Source organism: Chionomys nivalis, chromosome 1 (assembly GCF_950005125.1).
Source record: "Chionomys nivalis chromosome 1, mChiNiv1.1, whole genome shotgun sequence".
In the NCBI taxonomy this organism is placed as follows: domain Eukaryota; kingdom Metazoa; phylum Chordata; class Mammalia; order Rodentia; family Cricetidae; genus Chionomys; species Chionomys nivalis.
Window position 1 is genome coordinate 19790380 of NC_080086.1, and position 27749 is coordinate 19818128.

Consider the following 27749-nt stretch of genomic DNA (forward strand, 5'->3'; position numbering starts at 1 on the left):
CCAGCTTCTTTTACTGAGCTGCGTTTTTGTGTGTGTGTTCCAGATATCTGACATTTGGGAATGTTAATTCACATTTCAACACAGTTTATCTTAAGTGATAGCTTCAGGAGAAACAGGTTTTGTGAAACCATGGAATGGATTATTCTGTAACTAGTAGAATTTTAAGTCCTACTGTCCTGCTGTTCTTTTGCATTCAACCATTTTTTTTCATCACTTTCCAACTGTCAGTCTTCTTAATTACCAAATGAAATTACTCATTTTCTGTTTTTATAGTGGTTTGATCAGTAGGGAACACATATGCTTTAGCTCTATATACTTTACAAATTCCTTTCTAGAAAAGTGGATAATGCAATGAATACATGATCTAGTTGCAATGCAATGAATGTCTGTTTTCCTTTTCTGCATGCTGTCCAACATGTGCAATTACAGATGATTTTCCAGGTAAAATTGTCATATCATATAGCTCTTTTTCTTCTTTTAAAATTTTATTTTATTTTACATACCAACCCCAGTTCCCTCTCCCTCCCCTCCTTCCATTCTTCACCACCTTCCCCCAACCCCACCCCAATCCACTCCTCAGATTTGGTAAGGCCTCCCATGGAATATCAACAAAATCTGGCCTATCAAGTTGAGGTAGGACCAAGCCCCTCCCCACTTCATCAAGTCTGAGTAATGGGCTCCAAAAGCCAATTCATTCACTAAGGATTAAGTTCTGGTCCCACTGCAAGGAACCCCACAAACTGCCCAAGCCACACAACTGTCACCCACATGCAGAGGGCCTAGTTTGGTCCCAGACAGGTTCCCCAGCTGTCAGTTCACATTCTGTGAGCTCCCACTAGCTCAGGTCAGCTGTCTCTGTGAGTTTCCTCATCATGATCTTAACCCACTTTACTCATATAATCCCTCCTCCCTCTCTTTACTGGACTTCAGGAGCTCGGTTCAGCGCTTGGCTGTGCATCTGCTTCCATCAGAAAAGGGTAAAGACTGAAACTTGTAGTTACCATGTTTGTCATGCTCAGACCTATTAGAAAGCTCTTCAACGCATACAATTCAAGTGATCATTGACATTTTTCTACCAGAAACAATGCAAACAAAATGACTTGGGAGTTACGGTGAAAACAGATGTAAATTTATAAAAATTCATTCAGATTTCTGATTTCTGGCCACAAATGTAAGGTACTCAGGAGCTGCTTCTACCAACTTAAAAGTAAAGAACCTGAAAGAGAAAATGGGTCTATACCAGGTTCTCTGCATATACATTATCACTGTTCTCTTGGTGTTTTGTGGGACTCCTAACAGGGGAGGTGGATGCATCTCTGACTCTTTTGCATGACTCCTTTCCTCCTTGTCCAGCCGTGATAGAGTGCTTTTACCTTGTCTTTTTATATCTTGTTTTGTCCTGTCTGGCTGCCATTTTTTAGAGGTCTGTTCTTTTCTGAAGAGGAAATGGTGGTGGGATGGATCTGGAGGAGAGCAGAGGTATGGGGGGAGCTAGGCTAGGAAGAGTGAGGGGAAGGGAACCTATGGTTGGGATATATTGTACGAGAGAAGTATCCATTTTCAATAATAAAGAACTCTCCTTTTGATCCACAGAGAAACTTACTCATAGATCTAACTACAGCTGGAAAGACATCAATGTGGCACTATCTTATTGCTGCAGAACCCTAAAAGCACATGCCAGTGTTGCATTAGTAATGACTATTTGTGTGACCTTTAAAATCATGTGAAGATCCTAGCTTTTAGGTGCTTGCTTTTAAATTATTAAAATTGGGTAAACCCATTGAAAAATATGTAGAAGAATATTAATGACTACAACAGAGAGTTGGGATTACAACATAATATTTTTTGATAAATGGATCTTATAACTTTTTCAGCTACACCAAATAAACCCTCACAAATTCACTGAGCACTAGAAGTTTCTATGCAGTTCTTCCTTCATTTGCTTTCACTCACTGTTCTACTAGCTGAAAACCAACACCATTTCATCCTGCAAGGGTCAACAGGCCTGCATTACATCACAGGGGATGGAACAGAGTTAGAAGAGACAGTCCAAATTTATTTTATTTTATTTATTTATTTATAATTAAAAATTTCCACCTCTCCCCTCCTCCCATTTCCCTCTCCCTCCCCCAACCTCTCTTCCCTTCTGTCTCCAGTCCAAAGGGCAGTCAGGGTTCCCTGCCCTGTGGGAAGTCCAAAGTCCTCCCCGCTCCATCCAGGTCTAGGAAGGTCAGCATCCAAACAGACTAGGCTCCCACAAAGCCAGTACATGCAGTAGGATCAAAACCCAGTGCCATTGTCCTTGGCTTCTCAGTCAGTCCTCCTTGTCTGCCACATTCAGAAAGTCCAGTTTGATCACATGCTCCATCAGTCCCAGTTCAGCTGACTTTGGTGAGCTCCCATTAGATCAGCCCCACCGGTTCAGTGGGTGAGCGCACCCCTCGTGGTCCTGACTTCCTTGCTCATGTTCTCCCTCCTTCTGCTCCTCATTTGGACCTTGGGAGCTCAGTCCAGTGCTCCAACGTGGGTATCTGTCTCTAGCTTCATCCATCACCAGATGAAGGTTCTATGGTGATACGCAAGATATTCATTAGTATGGCTATAGGATAGGGCCATTTCAGGCTCCCTTTCCTCAGCTGCCCAAGGATCTAGTTGGGGACATCTCCATGGACACCTGGGAACAACTCTAGAGTCAAGTCTCTTGCCAACCCTAAAATGGCTCCCTTAATTAAGATATATATTTCCCTACTCCCATATTCACCCTTCCTCCATCCCAACTGTCCCATTCTCCCAAGCTCTCCCCATCCGCCTTCTCACTTTTTTTCTTCTCAACTCCCCTTACCCCCACCCCACCCCAACCCCCAAGTTTCCAATTTTTGCCTGGCAATCTTGTCTCCTTCCAATGTCCAGGAGGATAACTATATGTTTTTCTTTGGGTTCACCTTCTTATTTAGCTTTTCTAGGATCATGAATTATAGGCTCAATGTCTTTTATTTATGGCTAGAATCCACTTATGAGTGAGTACATACCATATTCATCTTTTTGGGTGACAGTCCAACTTTAAATAAAGTGCAATCACACTTAATATTTGAGCTAAGATGATCTTGAAGAATTTTTTTTCTCAGTGTGATTTTTCTTAATTGCAGGGGAACTATCTCATCTTCATACAGTAGGTGGCTGGTTGATGCTGAGCTGTATTCCTAGCTCCTAAGCTTTGTGTTTCTTGGAGGATGGGAAGATCTCACTGAGGATATGCTGAAAAGAAAAGGGGAAAGATAACTAACTGCACCATTCTTCCATGGCAGGCGGCATGGATCCAAACAGCAGTGAAACTGGGTTTCATCAGAGTGTAAGAAGAACCTTTCTCTGAGGTCAGAGTCAAGTTAGTAAGCTGCACAAAAAGAGAGGTGAGAGATTTTCAGAGTGACAGTCTGCTAACTTTTCTTTGCAATGTTCTCTTTCGACAGTAAGAAGGATACAGAACCGTGAGAAATTTGACAAGAATGGAGAATGTGCAATAACATTTACTAGGTGTGTGAGATTGTAGCAGGTGACACTAGAAAGTGAAACAGGACTCCTGTCAGCGTCAAACAAGCTCGTTTTGGTGATCTTGAAGTTTTTTCTCTTTTTAGCTCTCCGAGTTTTATACATGTTTTGATCTCATTTACTCCCCTTGCCCAAATCTTCTCAGATCCACCCCCATCTTCTTCTTGTTCAAGATTTTGTCTTTTGTTTTTTATACCCTTCAAGGTGAATTTGTGCTTCCTGAATATTTTTGTGTGTTTGATCATCCACTGGTGTGTGGTCAGCTTCTCAGAGGCTACAATGTTAGAGGCAACTATTCTCCCTTTCCCAGCAACTGCCACTAGCTCCACAGATTTGGATAGGATTATGGATCCAGCTCCCTCTCCATGCTAGGATTTTCACCTGGCACAGGTTTTGTATATGTTACTGCAAAGTCTGTGAGTTAAAAATGTTTAACTGCCCTGAAGTGTCCCAAAGACAACCTTTACTTGTAGTCATCCACATCCTCTGGGTCAGACACTTTTTTCCATCCTCTTTTCTGTAGTGATACATGAACCAGGAAAGAGTGCATGTAGTATATGCATTCATTTTAGGGCTGAGCATTCTCCATTCTTTTATTCTCTGCATGGTGGCATGTTGTGGGACTCTATGTTAACTATTTACAGAGAAAGAAGAATTCCAACTGAAGGTTGAGAGATGCATTGATCCATGGGTACAACAATATAATTAGGACTCTTTAGATACACTTTTGTATCCCACTAGCCACTCCCAAATAACCACATAGAGACTTAATATTAAGTATAAATTATCAACCAATAATTCAGGCTTATTACTAGCTAACCCTTTTCTCAGTGTGACAAGTTCATCTCTTTTTCTCTAAATTCCTTGATTCTCAGACTCCTCTCCTTCTTCTTCATGCTCTCTTTTTGTCTGAAAATCCAACCTAATCTATACCTGTCCGGTTATTGACCAATCTGCTTCTTTATTAACCAAATCACAGTGGCACACATCTAATAATTTAAGGCTTTTCATCACAGTGAGAGACATCTGCTCCTAAAAGCACCAATCTACTTCAAAAGAAGATGATAGGCATTAAAGAATCTCCATATGGAGTTTGCTTTCTTTATGGGTAAAGATAGTCATTTGGGCAATGAAACTGCCCTTGGCTCAATTGTTGACATTATGCTAACCAAAATGAACAAACAAAACATAAAAAAGGAAACTTCCAAACTTTGCTAAGCCAAGATAGAAAAGTCCTTCAAAATTCCCTGCTTCTCAGAAATGTCTGTCAGATTTACTAGGCCTGTAGGCCAAAGATGGATGCCCTAACATTGCAGAGGAACTTTGTGGGCCATCTAGGCAGTCAGATGTCCTTGTAGTTGGACAATATTACACCCTTCTGGAGTCTTTGATGGGGTTAAAGATGAAATAGTCACTTAGAGTTTTCCTTAGCTATGATAAAAGGTACATTATTCTCTAATTTTGCCAAATGCAGATTGACTGGATATTTTAACTGTAATTCTTACTTGACAACTGTTTCTGTCATATATAATTTATTATGTTGAAATTAAAACCTTCCTTTTTAATTAGAAAAAAACAGGGAAATGTGAAATATTCATCTATACTGTGTGATTATATGTCACTGTTATTGGGTCAATAAAGAAGCTGATTGGCCAAGAGTTGAACAGGTACAGGTTATTTGGGAGAGGCTGGCAGGACAGAAATATCCCCCTATAGGTATCAGTTCAACACCATGTCAGTTTAAGAGCATAAAAGTAATAGGCTCTCTTTTATGACATATGACCTGTTTGTTCCTGAGTTATTAGCCCAATAATAGTGCCATATATGGGTTTCATCTTGTGGAACAGGATTTAAATCAGAAGGTGGTTGGTTATACTAAAGTGTTTGAATCACTGTTATACCAACAGCTATTATCTTACCAGGCCAGTCATTAGAGCTTGCGGGGTTCACAGTTTGGTAAGACTGATGACTTTTTTCTCCACTGGTAGCATGGAGAACACCTTTCAGCACTGTGAAAGCTAGACAGTAGGGATCATGCTTCCAGGTCACTACAATTTGATTTCTCTACAGTCTCTAATTCAAGTATATGGTGCCTTTTGCAAAGGGATCTTACTGTTAAGTTCTGGAGGCTAGCCAAGATAATAACAATAACTTGAAATGTTTGGGTGATTTAAGGGATTTTGGGAAGTGATATTAATCATACCATTGATCTCCAGGGTTTACCCTGAGTTCTTATCCCAGGAAATCTGATTCACTCTATAAACACCTGTCTTCTCAAGCCTCGACAAGGAAACTCTTTTTTTTTTCCCTGCCTCCTTTCCTTTTCCCCATATGTAACATGGTCCTGCTACATAGCTTAGGCTAGATTTGAATTCAGAGACTACAATTCTAATGTGGGTCCTATACCCCACAGCACACACTCACACATTCATTTGCCCAAGAAAGAAAATTTCATATAGCATTACACGTTTTCTAAATAACTGGGCACTAAAGAAGTTCTGGAGAGATGAGAGCTAGAATGCTTAAAAATTGTATCATAAAGGCATCTCAGACATGGAGAGGGGTAAAAAAGTGAAAAGATTAAAAAATTTGAATTGAGACAGCATAGGAGAATTTAGTAAAATCACAACCGTGATGTTAGAGAAAGAGATACCTGTGCAGATTGGAATGTCAATAGGTGAAGGATGAGAAACACTAAGATAATGATTTGAGTATTTTTAAATTTTAAAAGTTTTGACCAAGAACAAGGGACTGTTACATCAGATCACACAGCATTCTGATGACTAGAATATAAGAGCCACACAGATTATGGTAAGATAAAAAGATCCAATAAGTAGGACAAATAGGCATGTACAGCTGACCTACAAAGCAGGGGGAATACTCAGAGTTAGGGAAGAAAAGATACTGAACACTCAATCAAGCAACTGTCTCTAATGCACAAGCAGGCTGAATGCCATCAACACTGATCAAAACAGTGAATTCTTCAGGGGGATAAGAACGACAAGAGAAGGAAAAGAACTGAAAGGGACTCATCTACAGCATAGAGGGGGTGTTTATTATGTAACTGAGACTTCGGATACTGTCAAGGAGCTAAATAAGATAAAGTTACTATTTTCTGTACTTAGAAACTTATGTATTAAAAGACAACTGGGAAGAGAATAGATTGTTGGGAATACTGTGTGTCTTCTTGTCATCAACAACGGCAGGAGATGACTTATCACATGTTTTTATTTTGATAATTTGAATTCTTTAAGGTTTTTTGGATTTTATTGTTGCCATTTTCTCATGGTTATTGAGGACTAAACCAAGGGCCTACCTCATGCTAGATGAACTTGACACAACAGCTCTCTTCACTTTTTAAAATCTTTTGGATGGTCTCATTGAGTGGTTGGTTGAACTCACTCTGTAACCGAGGGAATCTTTGAACTTGCCTCCAAGCCTTAGCTTCCCAAATACTTGGGAGTTTAGGCTTGTGACACTGAGCTTAAATTTATTCACCTTTTTTTACTCAAATTCTTTATTTAATCTTAAATTATTATATCATACCAGTGTATAGTATAATACACATTTACAATAAAACATGAGAACACTGTGATTTGGCACTGAAAAGTACAGAGTATAATTTATACAAAAAGCTAAAAAAAATGGACCTTTTACTGTAATAATGCTACCCATTATTTATTCTGTAGAACTTTACTTCCATGTAGCCCTGGCTTATTCTATTTTACAGTCCCACACATGATATATTTCCACTCAACAGCTTTTACATGTAACATTCCCTTACACATTTTAAAAGAAGTGAACTATGATGTACGATACATTTTTCAAAGTAAACTCAGTGGAGTGCTAAAGTCACATACTCTCTTCCTGGAAAGTATCTGCTGGGGGCAGTGCACATAATAAATCATCAGTGAAAAACAAAACAAAAAAATACTTCCTTTTTTCTTCCTCAATACCGCTTCACAAATATACAGCTTTTAAAAAAGTTCTGAAGCAGAAATGTCATGGACATTCGGGCACTACATCACCTGTTATGCAGTGTTATTCATCTAGTGAATTAAACAGTGTAAGGGCACTGTTGAAGTCCCAGGATTCTTTGAAAAGCAACCAGACTAGGGTGAGTCACTCTAGGTGAGTACACTGCCTTCACTTTGCCTTTCAAGTTGTCACCATGTGCCGCTCTTGGATGTTAGCTTACATCTCAATAAAGCAATTTAAATGTTATCTTGAAGACAAAGCAGTTTCTGTGAAATATATGTTTCCATTTTATAAGCACTAGTGTAAAGTGAATTTAGCTATCCTTTCTATGTGATATTTTGTTTTTATTTTGCCAACTGTCTAGCTTCTCTCAAATTGATTTAATAAATTATTCTTTATTTTCTCGCTATCTAAAAGTGTTTGAAAAGGCCATTATAAATCATTTAGCTTTTTATACTTAGTGGCAAATTTCATTTTCGATAGGTAAATTATAGTTTATCTTTTTTTCTATGTGTGTGAGAGAGTGTTTATTTGTGCGAATAATACTCTATATCCTTTTGTCTTATTTGTAAATTTGTATCTGCGTGTAATTTTTTACTGGTTTTATGGGGAAAATTACATGTAATCAATTGTATTTACATGGTTAATGGTGAAAGTTTTTTATGTGCTTCTTTGTAATAAAATTGGTATTATCTACAAAGCTAAGTAAATACAACCCTATCTGCTGTTTTCCTCACTTTTGTGTCTAAAAGTATAATCTTGTTTTGCTTGAGCTAGTTTATTATGTTTTTTAATATAGTCATTGATTGATTTATACATTCAATTGTCTAATCTGAATGATAATTTTCTTTTTTCCTTTTATTGAAAATAAGATTTTTTTTCTCACATAACATATCCAGATTACAGTTTCTCATCCTTCCATGCCTCCCAGTTTTTATCCACATTCCTTCCATCTGGATTCACTCCCTTTCTGTTCTCATTAGAAAAGAAACAGGTTTCTTCACACAGCTCCCTGAGCTTCAGGTATCGGAGTGTTCTGTGGATGTATCTAGTGGGACTGTACTTCAAAGCTCTGCATTTTCATTGATTGTAAAATACAATTTTCATAATGTCCTACAAGGCCTTTAAAATGAATGCATATGTGTACCAACAAATGTGGATGTATGAATTCAACACATGTGAATGAATGAATTCAACCCTTGTGGATGCATGAATTCAACCAATTTTTAGATAAATTTTGAAAAAAAATTGTAAAAATTCTCCATCTTAAAAATATTTGCTTCAATTTTCTCCCTTAATAAAATTTTTTTTAGAAAATATCATGGCTATCCAAAACGTTTGTATATCAAGACATTCTCCACTATTTTGTAGCTTTTGTAACTCCATCTTTAAGTAGCTTTAAAACATGTACTTTAATTTCCATTGAAGTAAAAACCTTTCCAAATTCCCACAAAACCCTGCAAACACAACACATTGCAACTCCACTATTTTTATGCATGTTAAGTAAAAGGGTCTTAGAGTTGCCACAGAACACATCCAGACACCAAATACTCAACATAAAGGAGATGTCATTACCCCAGAGTAGAGAAGTTGAGGGGAGGTAAGGCTCTGAATCAGACAAAAACAGGCACAGGTGTTTCTGCAGGAGTGGTTTTTAGGATAAAAAGGGGAAGTCTGTGTCAGGATGAGTTGGTAAGTCTTGTTTGGACAGGTTAGTCATTGTAACCAAAGCATGAGTTTTGATCACTCGACCTTGGTGTTTGGAGCTAGACCTTGATGATCATCCTCATAAATGAGCTAGGCATAAGGAAATGATCAAATCAGGGAATGGCCCTGGTGGCGAGCTTTAGGAATATAATTTAATGGTTTAGAAAGGAAGAGGGAAGGGGGAGAGCGAGACCTGATAGTTCCATGTTTGCTATGCTTCGGCCTGATATAGAGTCCTTAAATCCCAACTTTTTCGCTTTATTTTTTGGTTGTCAGGTATCAGGTAAGTGGGCATCATTCTTCTGGCTACTTCCTATTGATTAGGTGCAAAGATAAATGTAAAGGGAGTTATGAGTCTAAAGGGATTGAAGGTGGGGTCAGTGAGGGGGGAAGTAGGAAGAGTAAGAAGCTGAAGAGGAAAGTACAAAATTAAGTAAGTTTTAGGTTAAGGAGCTGTGCTGTTGGACAGTGGTTTTACCTGGTAAAGATTTGTTTCTGGTACTTGTTTAATAAAATGCTGATTGGTCAGTAGCCAGGTAGGAAGTATAGGTGGGGCAGTGAGACCAAGAGAATCTGGGAAGAGGAAAGTTCATTCTGCAGTCATCACCCAGACACAGAGAAAGCCAGACACAGAGGAAGCAAGATAAGAAGACCTCACTAATAAAAAGTACCAAGTCATGTGGCTAACACAGACAAGGATTATGGGCTAATATAAGTTATAAGAGTTAATAAGAAGCCTGAGCTACTAGGCCAACTAGTTTATAATTCATGTAGACCTCTGTGTGTTTCTTTGGGATTGAATGGTTGAGGAACCGTGGGGGACAGAAACCTCATCTCTCTCTTTTTGGTTACTTTTTGCAGCCATTGGGGTATGCCTGTTAGGGACCAAGGAAACTTGAATGTTGGCCAAGTCTGGAGAGAAGGGGCTGTGTAATTCACTGTCCAGACTCTGTGAAACTCTGTGGAACCAACTGAGGGTGAGGAAGTGTAGGCAGCATTTGAGCAATTTGTGAGGCTAGTCACTTTGGAGTTGTCTAGGAAGCATATTCCAGGGGAACGTCTGGGGCTGTCTAGTTGCTGGAGCAGTTTGTAGTGAATTTGAATTTTGCTAGAACAGATAGACAAACAAAAGGTAGTGGTTCTTCTTTGTTGTCAACTTGACTATATCTTGAATGAACTACAACCCAGAAATGGGGGGGGGGCATACCTGTGACAGATATTCTGTTTTGTTTGAAGTGAGTAAATCCATTTCTAGTATTAACCTTGGAGGTAAGAAGACACACCTCTGAGCCAGGCTGTGGTGGCATATGCCTTTAATGGCAGCACTCGGGATGTAGAGGCAGACAGATCTCTGTAGATTTGTGGCCAGGCTGGTCTACAAGAGCAAGTTCCAGGACATGTTCCAAAGCTACAGAGAAATTCTGTCTTGAAGAAAATAAGACACACCTCTCATCTGAATCATGAGGTGAGAAGACACATCAACTAATGGAATGCAAGAATGAAGGTTTGGTTTTTTGCCTGTTTGCCCTCACCTTGCTAACATATCCATTCCTTCACTGATACTGGAACCTACTTCTTCTGGATTCCAGCATAAACTAAAGATCAACTGAAACACTCAGCAAAGATTCTTCTTTTCCTTTTATAACTTGCCATTGTTGGGTTGGTTTAACAGTAGCCTACAAGTCATTCCAGTAAATTTTCATATACATATATATTACCAGAGAGAGGGGGGGATTTATCCCATAATTTCTGTGACTGTAGAAAATACTGACCAATACAAGTAGTTTAGAGAAAATGTTTTTTATCTTGGGTATACATTTAAAACATCTACACCCATAATCTTAGTAGCTGGACAAGGTCCCAAGATCAGGGAAGGGTGGGGGAAATCTCATTCTCAGGAATGAGCCGGTCAAGAAACATAGGCTTCTGGTTGACAGGAGTATGTATCTGGAGTCTGTTTGACCTGTGACACATGGATCTGCATTGATTTCTTGAAGCTTATAAAGACTTTTTAAGTTTATAAAATTAGATAAAAGTTTACCCTATTTGTAATCTGTATTGAAATCTACATTATAGGGGAATCAGCAGACTTATATCTGAATCATAGTAAAAGTTTGGGAGCCCGCAAATTATTTTGACTTAAAAGTATTAACACATTTTCTAGAGGGTTGGATATATAGATTGGATAGAGATGTTTGTAGCATGATGAGAAGCATTTTAAGCCTATTTTTAGAAGACTACCAAAGGAAATATAGAATTGAGCTTGTGATAATAGTAGCAGTACTTTACAAGGGCTAGATTGACAGCTTATCAGAACTTCAATAATTAATGTTAAAACTTTGAAATTTTGAAGACTTACTATACCACTAGCATAGCAAAAGGAAAGCACATCTAAAACTTTTTAATTGGATCAGATATGTATTTATACATGATCATTTTTTAGACTTTTAGAACTTGCATTAAGAGCCAGGTGGTGGTGGCACATGCCTTTAATCCCTCGGGAGGCAGAGGCTGGAGGATCTCTGTAAATTCAAGGCCAGCCTGGTCTACAAGAGTTAATTCCAGGACAGGCACCAAAGCTAGAGAGAAACCTTGTCTCAAAAAAAAAAAAAAAATTCAGTGGAGATGGGGTTAGTCTGCTGACATACATCGCAGGTAATGTAGAAAGGTCTTTTCTGGCAAGGTGATTGGAGAAAGAATAGAAGAAGTTTGGTATTAGAGTGAAATATGTGATGTAGATAGCTAATAATGTACTGTGTTGGAGTGTGTATTTTAGGGCGAGGAGGTAGAGGATTGAAGCTGCTTGAATAAAAGAGACTCAATGTTGTGTTTGAGGCCTTTTAAGTTCATTAAGAGTAGGGGTTTTAGGGTTTGAAGATGTAGGCAGGAGGATCTGTAAGTGTAATAGAGAGGAGTTTATGATGTGCAGTATGAAAAAGAGAAGTGGTACCCCATACAATGGAAATAACTAAAAACAGAAAAGAGGGTAAGAGAGGTTTTGTGTAGAAGCCTTTGAAAGAGCAAGTTAAGAGAAGGGTCTGGAAGACTGGCCATGTACTCTGTTTATGGAGGAGGGCGGTGTTGAGTGGGACCCTAGAATTCTCTCTGGACTGAAAAAGTGGTCATAGTACTTAGCAAAAAATATGATGAGGTAACCTGACAAAAATGAAACCCTAGGTTCCTGGAGAGTGATTAGTGTGAGTTTAGTCAAATTATCAGAAATCTGAGGGTAAATTATAGTAAAATGTATAATCCACACGGCCTATGTATCATTGAAAATGACAGAGACTTTCCCATTACCTGAATGGCTGCTCCAGGCACCCATTGCTTCGTTGACAGGAGCACTAGGCTCCCAAGGACTCAGCTTCACTGGGATCAGTGGTGGTAGGTCTTTAACTGTCTTACAAGACATTTTGTCTCCAGTTGTCACACAAAGCAGCTTTGGCCTTCAGTTGTCAGACCCAAGTCTGAGAGATTTTTTCTGTAGAGCACCTTGGGACAATTGACCTTACTTTGGCCAGGCAGAGTGGGAGAGTCAATCCAATAATGACCACAGTTTAAGCAAAGCCCTGACAGTAGGCAACATGGGGCAGCTTTGGTTAAGTGATGAGCATTATAATCCAGGTGAAGTCATCATTTTTCATCTATCTTCTTTGTAGAACTTGGGATTTTCAGTAGGAATTGGTATGTCTATTATGGGATGCTCTATTATTAAATATTTTAAATGCCATATTCAGCAGATTTCTGAAGAGTTTGAGTAACATCTATTTATTAAGTATATGCTTAACTTTAAAAACATATGTAGGAGGCAAAAAGGTTTATTTCTGCAATCAAATAATTACATTAGAATTTAGCATGACTACAAGTATAGTTATGAAAACATTAAAGAATTTGATTATTTATAAGGTGATATTATTAACTTGTATGTTTTAGTTATCTTTTATGAGTTAGTAGCTTTTATAAGGTTAGGATTATATGTATTTATTTCTGTTAAGTTTGAGCCTTAAAATTTGAGTTGAAGATTTTGTTAGATTACCTTTACCATGGTGCACTATTTTAAACTATCATATTTTATATGACTTAGTTTATCTAAATAGCAAAACTGAATAAAGACAAAGAAACTAGATAAAACATACTGTGAATTTGAGTAAGTGTTAGGAATTTATAAATCTTATTCATCAAATATATGTTGTTATTTATTTAAATTATTTAGAAGCCTGATGTTGATGACTTAACAAAGAAATAAGTAATCAGGTAAATATCTAAGTTCACTTTTGTTAACCTAAGTAATATTTTATATCAATCCAAAATATTCTGAAGACTTGTTGCTGTTTCTTTAGTCTCGGAAGCAATATGATGATAAATTAAGAATTCATTGTCATTGAGAAATATGATTGCTGTTTTCTGCCATGTGGTCATATATGTGGTCATCTTAAGATGTTGAAGTCATATGGTATGTAATCTTTAACTTTAGTAAAGATGATTGCCAATTATGAGGTCATTATATATATTTAAACAAGATCTGAATTTAAGTTATATATACAGTAAGTAGATTTAATTTTTGAATGAGAGCTGAATCTAATATAACAAATTAAGATATAACTTCTTGTTACAAGTTTTAAGGTAACTTTTTAATTACAGATTTTATAGATTATAATCCATACCCATTGAGCTTACAAATCCTGAAACAGAGTTTATAGCATAATCTTAAGAGATTTTTTTTAGAGCAAAGTATAGAGAAATTTTAGAGAGAAAAGATTTTTAAGAGTGGGAAGTTGAGCAAGTGTAGAGAAGAATAAGTTTAAATATAAGAGATTTTGTAATCATTTGTTTATGCGATGGCAGTTGTTAGCATATGAAAATTTTTGATACTACTGAGGTCATGCTGTTTGTAGCAATAAAATCTGAGTTTGTGGAAGAAAAGAGTAATGGTTGAAAAACAAAACTCTGCTGGAAGGAATTTCTATAATCTCCAAGAGGAAGTTGAGAGAGAGTGTAGGTGACCCAAATGGGCTCCAAAATAGAGATGCAGCAAGGGCATCTGAGACCAGAAGCTATGGGAGTGCAGGCAGGAGCTGACAGACAAAAGAACCAGGTCACACAGGCCTGGAAAGGCTTAAAGAAGCTGCAGAATTGCAGGCGGCTACTAGTGGAGGAGAAGAAAATGGTTGCAGTATATTGTACCAGGGAGCAAAAAAGATATAGAGAAGTGACCTGAGCAAAGAAGGAATCATAAGTAATAGGCAGAATCACTGGTTAAAAGACAGCATAGTGAAACAGCAGGCAGGACTTCAGTTCCCAGGGAGAAGAGTCCTAGGAAGGCACAAAGAGAAGTAGAATAGGTAGCTTCAAGTGGGCGAAAGCAAGGAAAAGGATCCCAGGCTGTTGCAGGGAGGATTGCAGCTCCTCATGGGAAGTGATAGAAAGCTAGAGAGAGAAGAGAGGCAAGAGAAAGTGGAAATGTTCATGCAAGTGTAGCAGGCTGGAGGCATAGTAGGCTACAGGAGCCAGAGAAACATGTACAGATTGTAGAAGTGTTGACATGGAGGATTTATCAGGCTAAAGGAGATAGAGGGGGGAGAAGTAGCTGAAGAATCAGTCTCTAGAATTTGGAATTAGATGTTGTAGGTGGCAGAAGCCAGCAGAAATGAATGATCTGTACGTACCTTAGCAGAGTCATGTCAGGAGCTTGCTTCAGAGTGACTGGGTTCTTGTAGATAAAAGGGAGAGAGCATAGTCAGAGTGAGGGTTATCTGGGAGAGTACATATTAAACATAAACCAGACCTGAGCCTTGTGGGGAGACAGACAGGGGTGGGCAACAAAGAAGGGTGCCCTGGGCCAAGATGAGAGCCAGAGAGGAGGGCGAAGGAACTGAAGGGAAGGTGGCTAACGAAGAGAGAAATAACAAGAGTAGGTAGGGTCAAAGCTGAAAAGTTTGGCTTTGGTTAGGCAGTATAGCGCTACAGGGGTTATATTTAGGAAGTGATCTACTGTGTCAATGTGTTCAAGTGTACTTTATAAGGGCCATTTTTAAGTGTAATGGACCAGCAATATCTAGTGTCAGCTGTGTCTTTAGGAGACATTCCAGAGGAAAATCAGTCAGGATGAAGGGAGTGGATCTCATTGCTAATGGCAGTCAATGAGCCAAAGTTGAGAGCCAAGAGCCATTCTCTAAGGGTCTCAAGTGACCAATAAAGATATCTCTGGGAGGGAGGGTTTTTTTCACTCAAGCTACACCATCAAGAGATGGATGCAATGGCCCAAGGAGAAATCTGGCATTTGTCAACAGAATTTTCAGAGGGTTAGGTGGAGAACAGCCACCGAAAGTAAAAGGAAAATCTTGAGTGAAGCCAAACTGAATGGAATGCGTCTGCCAGACATCTGACATACTCCACCATTGCCTCTGAAAGCCAGAGTATACTGCATTCTTTCCATCCTCACAAGACAGTGCAGAGATGCTAGACACTTGATAGTCATCACCTGATATCCTGGGAAATGTTTAGGATAGCTAGTAAGGGAAAACTCATAAATTTACTGCTGTTGAATGAAGGAATCAGGTGCTAGGTGGACCAAAAAGTGCAAGAACTGGGTCAGGAATCCTGTAGATCCATTCAATTCATTTTCTGGGTTACAGGAACCAAATGAAGGAGCCATGGACACAGCACAGAACATACCCAAACACCAAATTCTCAGCACAAGAGAGATTTTATTACCCTTGGTGGCAAGGCAAGTAGGGGTGGAGTTGCCTCTTCGTTCAGGAAGGACAGCAGCAGGTGCCTTTGTAGGAGTGGCTTTTAAGGAAGAAAAGGGAAAGTCTGTGTTAGGATGAGTTGGTAAATCCTCATTGAACATTAGTCAATGTAGCCAAAATATGAATTTTGATTGCTAGTCCTTGGTGTTTGAGAATTGAACCTTAGTTGTCAGCCTCAGGAATGAGTTAGGCATAAGGCAGAGTTCAAATAAGGGAATGGACCTTGGTGGCTAGTTTTAGAAATGTAATCTAATGGTTTATCAAGGAAGAGGGAAGGAGGAGAGCAAAACCTGTTGGCACCATGTTTGCCATGCTTGGGCCTGTTAAAGAGTCCTTCATCAAGAATATCTGTTAACACCAGTGGTTCACCCAACACTCTAGTGTCTCAGGTACTAGAACTTACTCATCTTCTTCCTCGGGATCATTTTTCATGATCATCACTGTATTCTCACTCAGCTTCCCTTTATATTTATAAGATAAAATACAATGGTGACGAAAACTGGTGCTACATAACTTAAACTTCCATTTAAAATTTATGTAGGCTAAAATATTTAAATTGAGAGTAAACAGTTGGCAACAGTTATTAGTATATTGATAACCAATTTTAAGGCACTTTTATCACTTACTACTCAGAATTGGCTATTGTTCTTTTAATCTGTGTGATTTTATTTCAAATTTGTGATTTTGTTTTATATTGAGCTTTGCAAAGGCCAGTTATTTCCCTTACTTGTTCCTTGTTTGTGCTCCTTAGGATTAATCTGATGACCCATATTGGGGGACCTCTGTGCCTGGTGTGTACGTGTGTTTTTGTGTGTGTGTGTGTTAAATAATTGTGAACTTCTTAGATAGAAAATGGTCTTGAGTAAGGAGACTATCATGCTTCTGTCCAAATTTATAAAGTTCCTAGGTAAACCTACTCTGTTTCTAGTAATATTATACTCCACTAAATAATACTTTATTTTACAAATATATTTTATAGGCATCTGATTTCAAATTGGCTTTAATTAAAATCTCTATTTTTTCATTAATACAGTGACATTTTAGCCAGTTTTTTTATTATTATAGATTTTAATCATGCATGGAATGCCAAGACGGAATCTTGTTGAAAATTCCAGGTCAACACCTTTAAAAACAAGCTCAGAGAGGGAAAGTGGTTGTGAGTTTTTTAAGGGATTATAGAATTGTTTCATTGGAAGCACTGCCTCAGCCCCCCATCCCCTTTTTCAAAACCCTGTCCCTGAGAAAGCTTGCCAGGTGGTGGTTTCTATTCTGGAGCTGCTCAATACTGTATTTGCAGGGTATGTAAGCTCTGGTCCATAGACCTGTAGTCTTTATTCATTCCCTGAGATCACAAAGCACAGATGTGTTTTGCTCAAATTAAACCTGGTCTTATTAATTTGACTTGACTTGGCTTATTTCTTTGGTGGAAAAACCCATTACCGAGGATTTAAAATACTTAACAGTGAAAGTATTATGTCAGAGAGTGATCTGTACTTTTGTTTTCTTTATTTCACCTGAAATTTCATAAACAAATCCTAGTCTAGAATATTACATGAGAGCCAAGGCTCAGAGATAGCTCAGCAATGCAGAGTGCATGTGTATGTGTTTTTTTTTTTGTTGTTGTTGTTGTTGTTTTTGTTGCAGAGATACTCCAGTAGAAAGGCAGCAGGCTGCCAAAACTGAGGTGAAGCAGAACAAAATGCCTCACAGCAAACACCATGAACATACAGCAAACAAGCAGGACATTTCTTACACAGAGATAAAGACAGCTAAGTCTACAAAGAAGCAAAGAAAACCTAAAGCCAAGCAGAGCTCTGTAATGCTAAGTGAAGAGCAACTAAACTATGCAGAAGTGACATTCGACAGAACACCTCAGCTCCTCTCCCCAAAACGGGTTGTCAGAGGAAAAAGACAAGGTACAGTGGTGTGTCCATTCTGCAAGTGACAGATCTCAGCACTAGGTTTTAGATTGCAGCTTCAATATCTGTCTTGACTATTTTTAATTGTCAATGTGACACAGCATAGAACAATGAGGAAGAGTCCTACTAAGAGACTGTCTATATCAGTTTGGCCTGGGAGCATGTCTGTTGTAGATTGTATTGGTACCCTAACTGATATGGAAAGACTGCCTGCAAGTGGAAGACACTATTCCCAAGTTTGGAGCTTTGAACTTTGTAAGAGCAGAAAAAGGTAGGTCAACATTAAGCATGAGTGTGTTCATGGCTTTCTGCTCTTGACTGTTCATGTGACCAGTCACTTCAAGCTCCTATACAGATGGAACGTCTCTGACATACTATAAAAGGACATACTATAAACTGAAAAGGCCTCTTTCACATTCAATGTACCTTTCTTTCCCAGGGTATTTTTGTCACAGCAACAGAATGAAAAGGAAGTATAACCATGCTAAATTAGTCACCATATATTAATTACATATCTTTGTAACACCCATGACCCCAGCTAGTCTAGGATACTACAGTAGAGTAAATTATGATCTGTTTCTCTCAAGCATCTAAGAAGCAGATTCCAACAGAATTGTATTGTATTTCAGAGCACAATTGAATGATATTTTAAAAATTCCAATCATCCTTCATGAGGTAAATCAGAACCAGAAAGCTAAACATGGTATGTACTCACTTATAAGTGGATATTGGCTATAAAGTGAAGGATAACTATACTATAATCCACAGACCCAGAATAGCCAAGAAACAAGGAGGGCTCAAGGGGGGTTGCTTGATCACATTGAGAAGGGTAAATAGGAGAAATTTCATAGTCAGATTGAGGGCAAGTGGGGATGAGAACATGGGGGACCAGACTAGGGGGGGTTGATGAGGTAAATACTGAAAGAGATGACTAGAAAGGAGGGAAGCGTTTCAAGGTCAGGTAGAAACCTGGCACAAGGGAAACTCCCAGAAATATACAAAGATGACTCCGGCTAAGACTTCTAGCAATTGTAGATACGTAGCCTGAACTGACCATTTCCTTTGAACAGATTGGTAACTACTCCAATTATGATTAGAAAGGCTTCACCCAGCAACTGATGGAAACAAAGACAAAGATTCATGGCCAAACATTAGGCAGAGATTGGGGAGTCCTGATGAAGAGAGGGAGGAATGATTGTAGGAGCCAGAGGGGTCAAGTAAATTGCAAAAAATAATAATAATAATAACTAAAGAATCAACTAACCTAGGCTCATAGGGACTCGCAGAGTCGGAACTGACAGACAACCATGGGACTGGCGAGGCCTTCTGCATATATGGGCCAGTTTTGTAACTTGGTCTTTTTGTGGGACTCCTAACAGTGGGAGCAGGGCAATCTCTTACTCTTTTTTTGGATTTTAGATCGCTTCTCATACTGGGTCACCTTGTCCAGCCTTAATACATGCGGAGGTGCTTAGACTTACTGGGACTTGATATGCTGTGTTTTGTTAATATCCATGGGAGGCCTGCTCCTTTCTTAACAGAAAAGGAGGCCTGAATGTGAGGCAGAAGGAGCGGTTGAGAAGACAGTGGGAGGAGAGAGGGGAGGGGAAACTGTGGTCAAAATGTAAAATAAACAAATAGACTTTAAAAAATCATTTATTTCCCCTCCCCCATTTTTTATTTATTTATTTTTTCATTCAAAAATTTCCACTTCCTCCCATTCCCCTCCCGCTTCCACACTCTCCCTCCTCTCTCCCCCTCCAGTCTTAAGAGAGGGCAGGGTATCCTGCCCTGTGGTAAGTCCAAGGCCCTCCCCACTCCATCCAGGCCTAGGAAGGTGTTCATCCTTCCTCTGGCATTTGATGGAGATAGAGACAGAGACCCACATCAAAACACTGGACTGAGCTCTCAAGGTCCAGTTGAAGAGCAGAAGGAGGGAGAAGATGAACAAGTGAGTCAGGACCGCAAGAGGTTGGTACACCCACTCAGACAGTGTGCCTGATCTAATGGGAGCTCACCAAATCCAGCTGGACTGGGACCGAAGGAGCATGCGATCAAAGCGGAATCTCTGAATGTGGCTGACAATGGGGGCTGACTGAGAAGCCATTGATAATGGCACTGGGACTTGTTTCTATTGCATGTACTGGCTTTTTTGGACCCTAGTCTATTTGGATGCACACCCTCCCTCATTTTTATGATACCAGGCCCTATATTCTATCCAAGATGGGCTTGAACACAAAGCAGTACTTTTGCTTTAGGCTCCTAAAGTGGGAGAAATACAGGTGTGAGCAAACATGACTGACTTCATTCTCAGCTATTTTGAAAATAGCTATTGAGGCCACCTTTATTCAGTTAAGTCTAATTCACTCTCAGTGGGTCTGATCTGAACATGCGGTAGACCAAAGTGATGAAAGAGAAATAGCCACCAGATTGGAAAAAAATTATACTCTGGTTTCACAGGAATAATAGATTGCAAAGAAATAATTTTCATAGTAGTTTAGAGGCAAAATTATATTATATTTAACCAGATAACAGAAATAAAATTAAGAAGTTAAATACAATAAAAAAACACAAACTTTATTTCTGTCTTTTTTTTTTCTTTCTTTATAGATATGTGGAAAAGGAGGAGCTGGAGGAACCTGCTCTCTGCTTCCACCTCGTTTTTCAGCAGAGTCTTTTAGTTTCTGTAGCCTACCCCAAGCTAGTTGGCTTGTGAGCTTCTAGTTTCCAATTCTCCTATTGCTACCCACAGGAGTAACAGATACAGATGCTAATGCACACCACAGGCTTTTTCCATGGGCTCCAGTGATGGGACTCGGGTTCCCAGGCTTGCAGTGCAAGTGCTTTTACCTGCTAAGTTACACCTTGGTTCATTACAAACTATTTTAATGTTCCTGTAAGTGATTAGTCATCATTAACTCTTCCCATAGTTAGAAAGGCATTCATCACAGTTGATTTACCCAGTAAAAGCCAGATAACATGTGGTATTTGAATATCTCAAAGAAATTGGAGTTAAGGGACTAATGATCCCAAAGGTGGGAGGAGAATGACCATAAACCCAAACCATCAAGGCCTAATTAATTGAAACAAGCAGTTAAGTAAAGCAAGTTTTTTTTTTTTTTAATTCGTCTACACAGGCTGCCTGCTCCTATGGCAGGGTTCAAGAGGTCAGCATTGGGTGTGAGGAAAACAAGGATGTTATAACTCAGGGTTAGGGGGTTTCCAACTGGAGGACTTGGTAGGCAAAAAAAGGTGGAGTCATAGGAAGAGAACATAAGTATTCATGTTAGTTCTAACAACCTCCTGAAACAACATCTGCCTGTAAGGTGGACATAACAAGGCAGTCATAAGAACAGGCAGGCATGACAAGATAATCATACATGGTCATACAACCTTTTGAAACAGAGGTAAGGTTGCAAGATGGTTGTAAAAAATTTTTGAAACTAAGACATGATTGCCATTCCTGGAACAGGCAGTACAGAACCATTTGTAGTTAAGGTTACAGGTTGAGCATAGCCAAATCCTTAAGAAGTAGGAGTTTGTTCATAAACAGGAATGAACCTAGTTTTATTTTCTATAAGATGTCCTTAAATCCTAAAATAGATGCAGACTGGATCTTCACTACCTACCTGAAAGTTTGAAACTCCCTCATTGTCACTGTTTTTCTTTTCAGGTCCAAAAACAACTGTGTGGAAAATAGTAACTGGCATCCTTGGAGTCTTGTGTGTGGTGCTTACGATAACCGTGGGGATCTTACTTCCAAAATGTAAGTAATTATGGAATTCCTTTGTATTGTAGTAGTTGTGTGTTGCAGGGAGGAGGGCCCGCTTGTTCATCCCAGCTGCCCAACTAGCTTACACCCGAAATAACCACACAGAAATTCCATTAATTGAAACACTGCCTCGTCCATTTGCTCTACCTCTTATTAGCTAACTCTCACATCTTGATTTAACTTATTTCTATTCATCTGTATATCGCCATGTGGCAGTGGCTTACTGGGAAGGATTATAACCAGTGTCTGTCTCAGGCAGATGATCCATGGTGTCTCCCTGACTCTGCTTTCTTCCTCCCAGAATTCAGTTCTGTTTTCTCCACCTGCCTAAGTTCTGCCCTTTCAAAAGGCCAAGGCAGTTTCTTTATTCATTAACCAATGAAAGCAAGACATGAACAAAAGAACCTCCTACACCAGTTGTGCTTTCAGCAATATGATAGTTTGACTCCCTGTGGAAACTATTTCACAGCACCCCAATGATCATATCCTAAACACTACTAATTACTGCTTTGAATTGTGCCCTAGTATTCTCTAGCCAAGAACAAAGCAGAGAAAGCTCGCCTCGTCATCCTCCGCTTCCTGAAGAGGAAGGTGAGTATTAACCCTAAGGATTTGGGTGAGTACTAAGTTTATAGGATTCACTTCCAGGACTTTTCATTAGTGGACCAAGAGATATTCCCATTTCCACCAATGTTGATGAACCATAAAAGGCTGACACAGTGTTGTTCATTCAGTCCCTTACCAAAGAGGTAAGGATTAACTCTAAGAATTAGATTAACTCTAAGAAAAGAGAATCTGAAAACAAAATCCCCAAAGACTACAAGTATATGTGGGTTTTTAAAATTCCTATTAGGAGAAAAATTAGATTTAAACATGTTGAGTACTAAATATAATTTTTTATTATGCTGTTGCTTTAAAGTAAATATCAATTTATTAGAAAGTAATCCTAGGTATGCTTATTCCTAGTACAAAGAATAATGATCCTGTAGAGAAAACAGTTCTGGTATGCATTTTCATGAATTCTACAATTATGCATGTGAATAGGGGAAAGAAAACCATGTCCTCAAATGATTGTATACAGATATTTCTAAATATTTCATCATAATGTATCTTAACTGTAAACATTCAAAACAGCTGTCACCAGGTCAGTGGTCGACAAGTATGCTGACTGTTCTCGGTTGTCAACTTGACTACATCTGGAATTAACTCAAACCCAAATATTTGGGTATACATCTGGTCTAAGGAATTTTTTTTAATCAAATGATTTGAAGTGGGAAGACACAACTTAAATTCAGATCTTTTGAGGGGATAAAATCGACCTTTAATCTGTGGCACAACTTTCTGTGACAGCCTACATCAAGGACATGAAAAGAAAATAGAAGTCTTTGCTCTTACCTGCTTGCCCTCACAATTGATGGCAAGTCCATTCCTTTACTGACATAAAAGCCTACTTCTTCAGTATTCCTGTGTATACTGAAAATCAGTTGAGAAATCCATCCTTGTATACTGTTCTACTGGTTTCTTGGATTTTTCTGTTGGAAGAGAGTCAGTTTTGAAAAAATATGGAACACAGGCTGTAAGCCACTCTAAAAAAATGTACATATAAACATAGCTATTCTATCTGTTCTGTTCCTCTAGAGAATCCTAAGACAGAAGATACAAGGGAGTGGCATATTGTTGTGATAGTCCTAACCATTTTGCTTGTTAGGGGAATGCTGACTGCAGGAATTTAGATTAGGAAAGCAGCTGAATGCCTTAAGCAGAGCTTAATGGACCATGTTAGTAGGCATATCTACAGCAGTGCTGAGAGTGATATAAATAGTGGTGGACATGTACGAGAAGTCTCAGAGGGGAAGAGTATTAGCAAGTAGCCTAGGGACCATTCTTACCTCATTTGTTCAAGGAATGTGGCTGCTTTCTGCCCTTGTTCTAAAATCTTCTGGGGTCTAAATTGAAGAGTTAGATTAATAACATTGGTAAAGGAGATTTTAAGACAGTTTAATATTGACTATGTCTTGTGGTTATTAGTACTCTTTCTTGTGTAAATCAGTAATAAGAATAACAAGCCAGTAAGGAGCATCCCTCCATTGCTTCTGTATCAGTTCCTGCCTCCAGGTTCTTGCCCTGTTTGAGTTCCTGTCATTAATTCCTTTGATGAGGAAAAGCAATATGAAAGTATGAGCCAAATAAATCCTTTTCTTTCCAAGTTCTTGTGGTTCGAGTATTTCATCACAGCAATAGCAATGCTGATTAAGGCAAGGTATTGTTTCATTGTGCCATGGGACATGAGTCAACAATAAACAAATTAAGTGTTTATACAATGAGGATGTGTTGAAAAACATACTGAATGGAAAAGGTGATATAATAAAAGTCAGCCCATGCCAAAAATTTGTATCTATTATTTAGAAAGTCATCAGAAAAAGGCAGTATTATGCATTTGAGGCATATTTCCCTAAGGTATTGAGGAGGCATTAGGCAGCTTACTCTGGAAAGAATGTGGGAGAGTCTGGGAGAAATAGACAACTCCAACTCCAACTAGAAAAGAGCTGATAAAGTTTTGCTAAGCTCTTCAAGCAAACTGTTAAAAATGGCATACAATGAAATAATTTAAAATAATGAGCTGTCTATCCTTTCCTTGTCTCTTGGTCTTGCTCCCAAGAGGTTTCAAATGATCTTGCCTATAAGCTTTCTTCAGCATTTTTATGTTTCAATACCGTGTGTTCTCAGCACTATTTGTTAAGCTATTCATTTTACAGAGTTTGAGGTCTTCTCTTGTCATTGTCAACATAATAGCTGTGGCTCACTATTCTCCTCTCCTACTTTGTCTCCATGGATCATGATGGCGTAATGATTATTCTCCTCAAACTCTTTGGTCTTCAGCTCAAAATTTGATACATGCCATTTAAACAAAGGAGAGTTACGTTATTCTTATACTGTGTTATTTATTCTGCAAGAATCTTTACATTTTCTCTGGTCTAGGGGTTGATAATTACTAGGGAATACAGTAGCCTACATTTCCAACTATTGTACCAACAGCTCTTGTGCTCTGCTGAAGTTGTGACCAGAATAAGAAGTCCAGGGGAAAAGTGCAGACTAGGGCTGTTCAGCAGGTTTAAGGAATGTTAGTAGGAGGTGGGTGATGTCCAATGTCTTACCTAGGAGCTTTATCAATTCTAATATACTTTCTTAGACATACATTGTCTATAAAATATTTTTCAGTTGGAACAATGTTATTTTAATAAATTAACAAAGTAAAGAAATATAATTTATGTTTCATAAACACGTGTTGTCATGGAAATAATTGAATGACATGAGAGACAGAAAAGTAACTGCCCTCATATTTCTGAGGGCAAATGGATAATTATAAGTGTAATAGAAATTAAAATGAAATGTACAAAAACATTAATGAAGCTTCGCTCTCTAAGGAGTATTCACAAGTCTCAGAAAAGCCTAGTAGCATTAATGATGGCTATTCTAGTGCTGAGCACCCATTTCACACATGTGTGTTTCCTAGATGGCGCCTGTTACCTTTGTTCACTGGACTGGATTGCTTTTGGAAACAATTTCTATCATAGTTTTCGTGAAATAAAAACCTGGGCAGACAGTCAATCTTCCTGTGAGAAAAGGAACTCTCATCTTGTGGTGATAGACTCCAAAGCAGAGCTGGTGGGTCACAGGATCCTACTTTCCTGTTTCTTTGTAACTGTTTACTCTGATCATGAAGACCTAGCAAACTGAATGTTATGGAAGGCCTGTGATGGAACTAATGCTGATTTGCTATTTTACCTGGGTGAGAAAGTAGAGAGTTGTCTGCAGCATTGCAATGTATAATGTTACATGAAAACAAAAGTAACAAAAGAGCTCCCACAGGAATGTTCTTGAGCAAGCCCTGGGGAGACCCAAAACTGCTGTTTAGTAAAGAAGGAGCAGATCCGCTAGGCTAGAAACTCATTCCCTTAACCCCAGCATTTAGGAGGGTAAGACTGGAGAATTACCCTGAGTTTGAAGCCAGTATGGTTTATACAGTGAGTTTCCAGACTAGCTTGGACCATGGAGTGAAATTCTGTCTCAAATGTTAACTATATATATGTAATAGTTAAATATTTTTAAAAAGGAAAAGGAAAAGAAAAATTTGATTAGGATTACATAAGCAGTTATGGATTGTGATTTTTCTGTACTCAACAGGAAAGCTTGCTATTGTTTAAAATTCAAGGGTGGATTATTCTCAATATAGATGAAGCAGATGGGTCCTGGCTGTGTGAAAATGGAACCGAAATACAGGAAACCAGGTAAGTGCAATGTTTGGATAAAGTGGACCTTGCTGAGAGTAGTGGGACTTGTACATGTGCATCCTGTCTGTGTGTGGCACAGAAGGAGCATCCAGAAGAAAAGAGAGAGCTCTGCTATGGAAGCAGCAGTGTTCCATAATAGAGAAAGCATGTTAGCTTCAAGTATTCTCACCTATGAAAGGTTTGTGTTTTTATTCTACTGGACTCCCTGGAGACACTTACACATCATTTTAAGAAGTCTGTAACTCTAACCCTTGTTTTATTGGAATCACAGGTCTATTTTCTCAGACAGTGTAAAATTAGCATGTGCCTGATGTTTTCCATTAAGTGTGCTGATTTGCAATTATATCACTTCATCCCCACCCCACTCCATCATGGCTCTTCACTTTCTTCCAGTAATATTTTTCTTCTTTGTCCCATGCTTGTTTTAGTTCAGCTAATTCTAGCTTTGAGATAAGAAATGATATCTGCAGTGACCACCTCTTGATTTCTGATTTCTTTTTTACTGTTTTTACACAGAATTAATGATTCAGAAAAGAAGAATCATAGTTGTCATTATCTGAATGGAAAACAATTTTTTCTTGAAGACTGTTCATCTAAGAAAGCATACACCTGTGAGTTTAATATGTCACAGTAGCTATTTCATTAGCATAAATTTTATTGAACTATGAATAACAAAATATGTTTGTTTAAGTCTATAATTTGTTTTATATGTTAGGAGCAGGGGACGCCACAGTGTACAACTGAAAGTCATAGGACAACTTGATGGTACTGGTTCTCTTCTTCTGCTTTTATGGGGGTTACAGGAATCAAAATGTGGTGTCTGGGCTTGCATGACAAGTGCTGCTACCCAGTGGGCCATGCTGCTGTTTGGTTTTTCTGTTTGTGGAATAATCTTACACTGTGTTGTTCAGTCTAGTCTGTATTCCCAGGTTTCAAATGTTTTTGAGTCTCAGTATATCTAGTAGGTAGACCAGAGATACAGCCCATTCACTCAGTGCAAGATTCCTAACCAGGTACCTTTTAATATTGTTTAAGAGATGTGTTGATGATACTACTTGAGACAACAAGAACTGGTTTAATGAAAAACAATAAAGAACAAAGGCAAGTGACATTGGAAAAGGTAGGACATCCTGAGTCTGAGTCAGAGGTTAAGAATGCTTACTGTTTCTTCGGAGGCCACAGGTTCAATTCCCAGCACCCGCATGCCAGCTCGCAGTAGTCTGCAACTCTAACTCCACCATATCAGACACCCTCTTCTCATCTCCACAGGCTCCTGCATGCACATGATAACTCACATATGCACTCACAGATACATTACAATGTCTAGCGAAACACCACCTTATCCAGACTCCATTTTGGGTTTGCTTAGAGTTCTTATCTCTCTGTCCACCCCTAACATCTACCTTAGGAGAACAATTGTGATTTTTATGGTCCAGATGTATTAACCAAAATAATTAATGTTTATACAAATCTAACATAAGCTAAAAAACTCAAAAATATTTGTCATATCTAGAACTGCTAGAAATAAATGTTCCAAGGTTATGCTGACCGTCATCTAACATTTATGTAAACTTTGGACTTCGTGGTTTTTACCTTTAAAAATTCTGTACCCCTGAGCTTGAGCATCAAGAGATGTTGACGCATGTGCCTGCTCTTTGCCATCAACTAATAAAGAATTCATATTTTGACTTGGTTTTCCGTATATTTCTTGTATGAGTTACTATAATATAAAATAATGAATTTTTTTTTAAAAAAAAGGATCTCAGAGTCTGGTGACAGTTGT

At 38.6% G+C, this 27749-nt stretch overlaps 1 protein-coding gene across 1 annotated transcript; it reads left to right on the forward strand.

The window, feature by feature from the left end:
- The first annotated feature begins 17682 nt into the window (after positions 1-17682).
- LOC130885576 (killer cell lectin-like receptor subfamily I member 1) lies at positions 17683-26600 on the forward strand. The gene is made up of 6 exons (XM_057787116.1): positions 17683-17899; positions 21576-21668; positions 22200-22233; positions 25160-25340; positions 25860-25963; positions 26483-26600. The coding sequence occupies exons 1-6, from the start codon at positions 17683-17685 to the stop codon at positions 26598-26600; spliced, it is 747 nt and encodes a 248-aa protein (XP_057643099.1).
- Positions 26601-27749: the final 1149 nt, after the last annotated feature.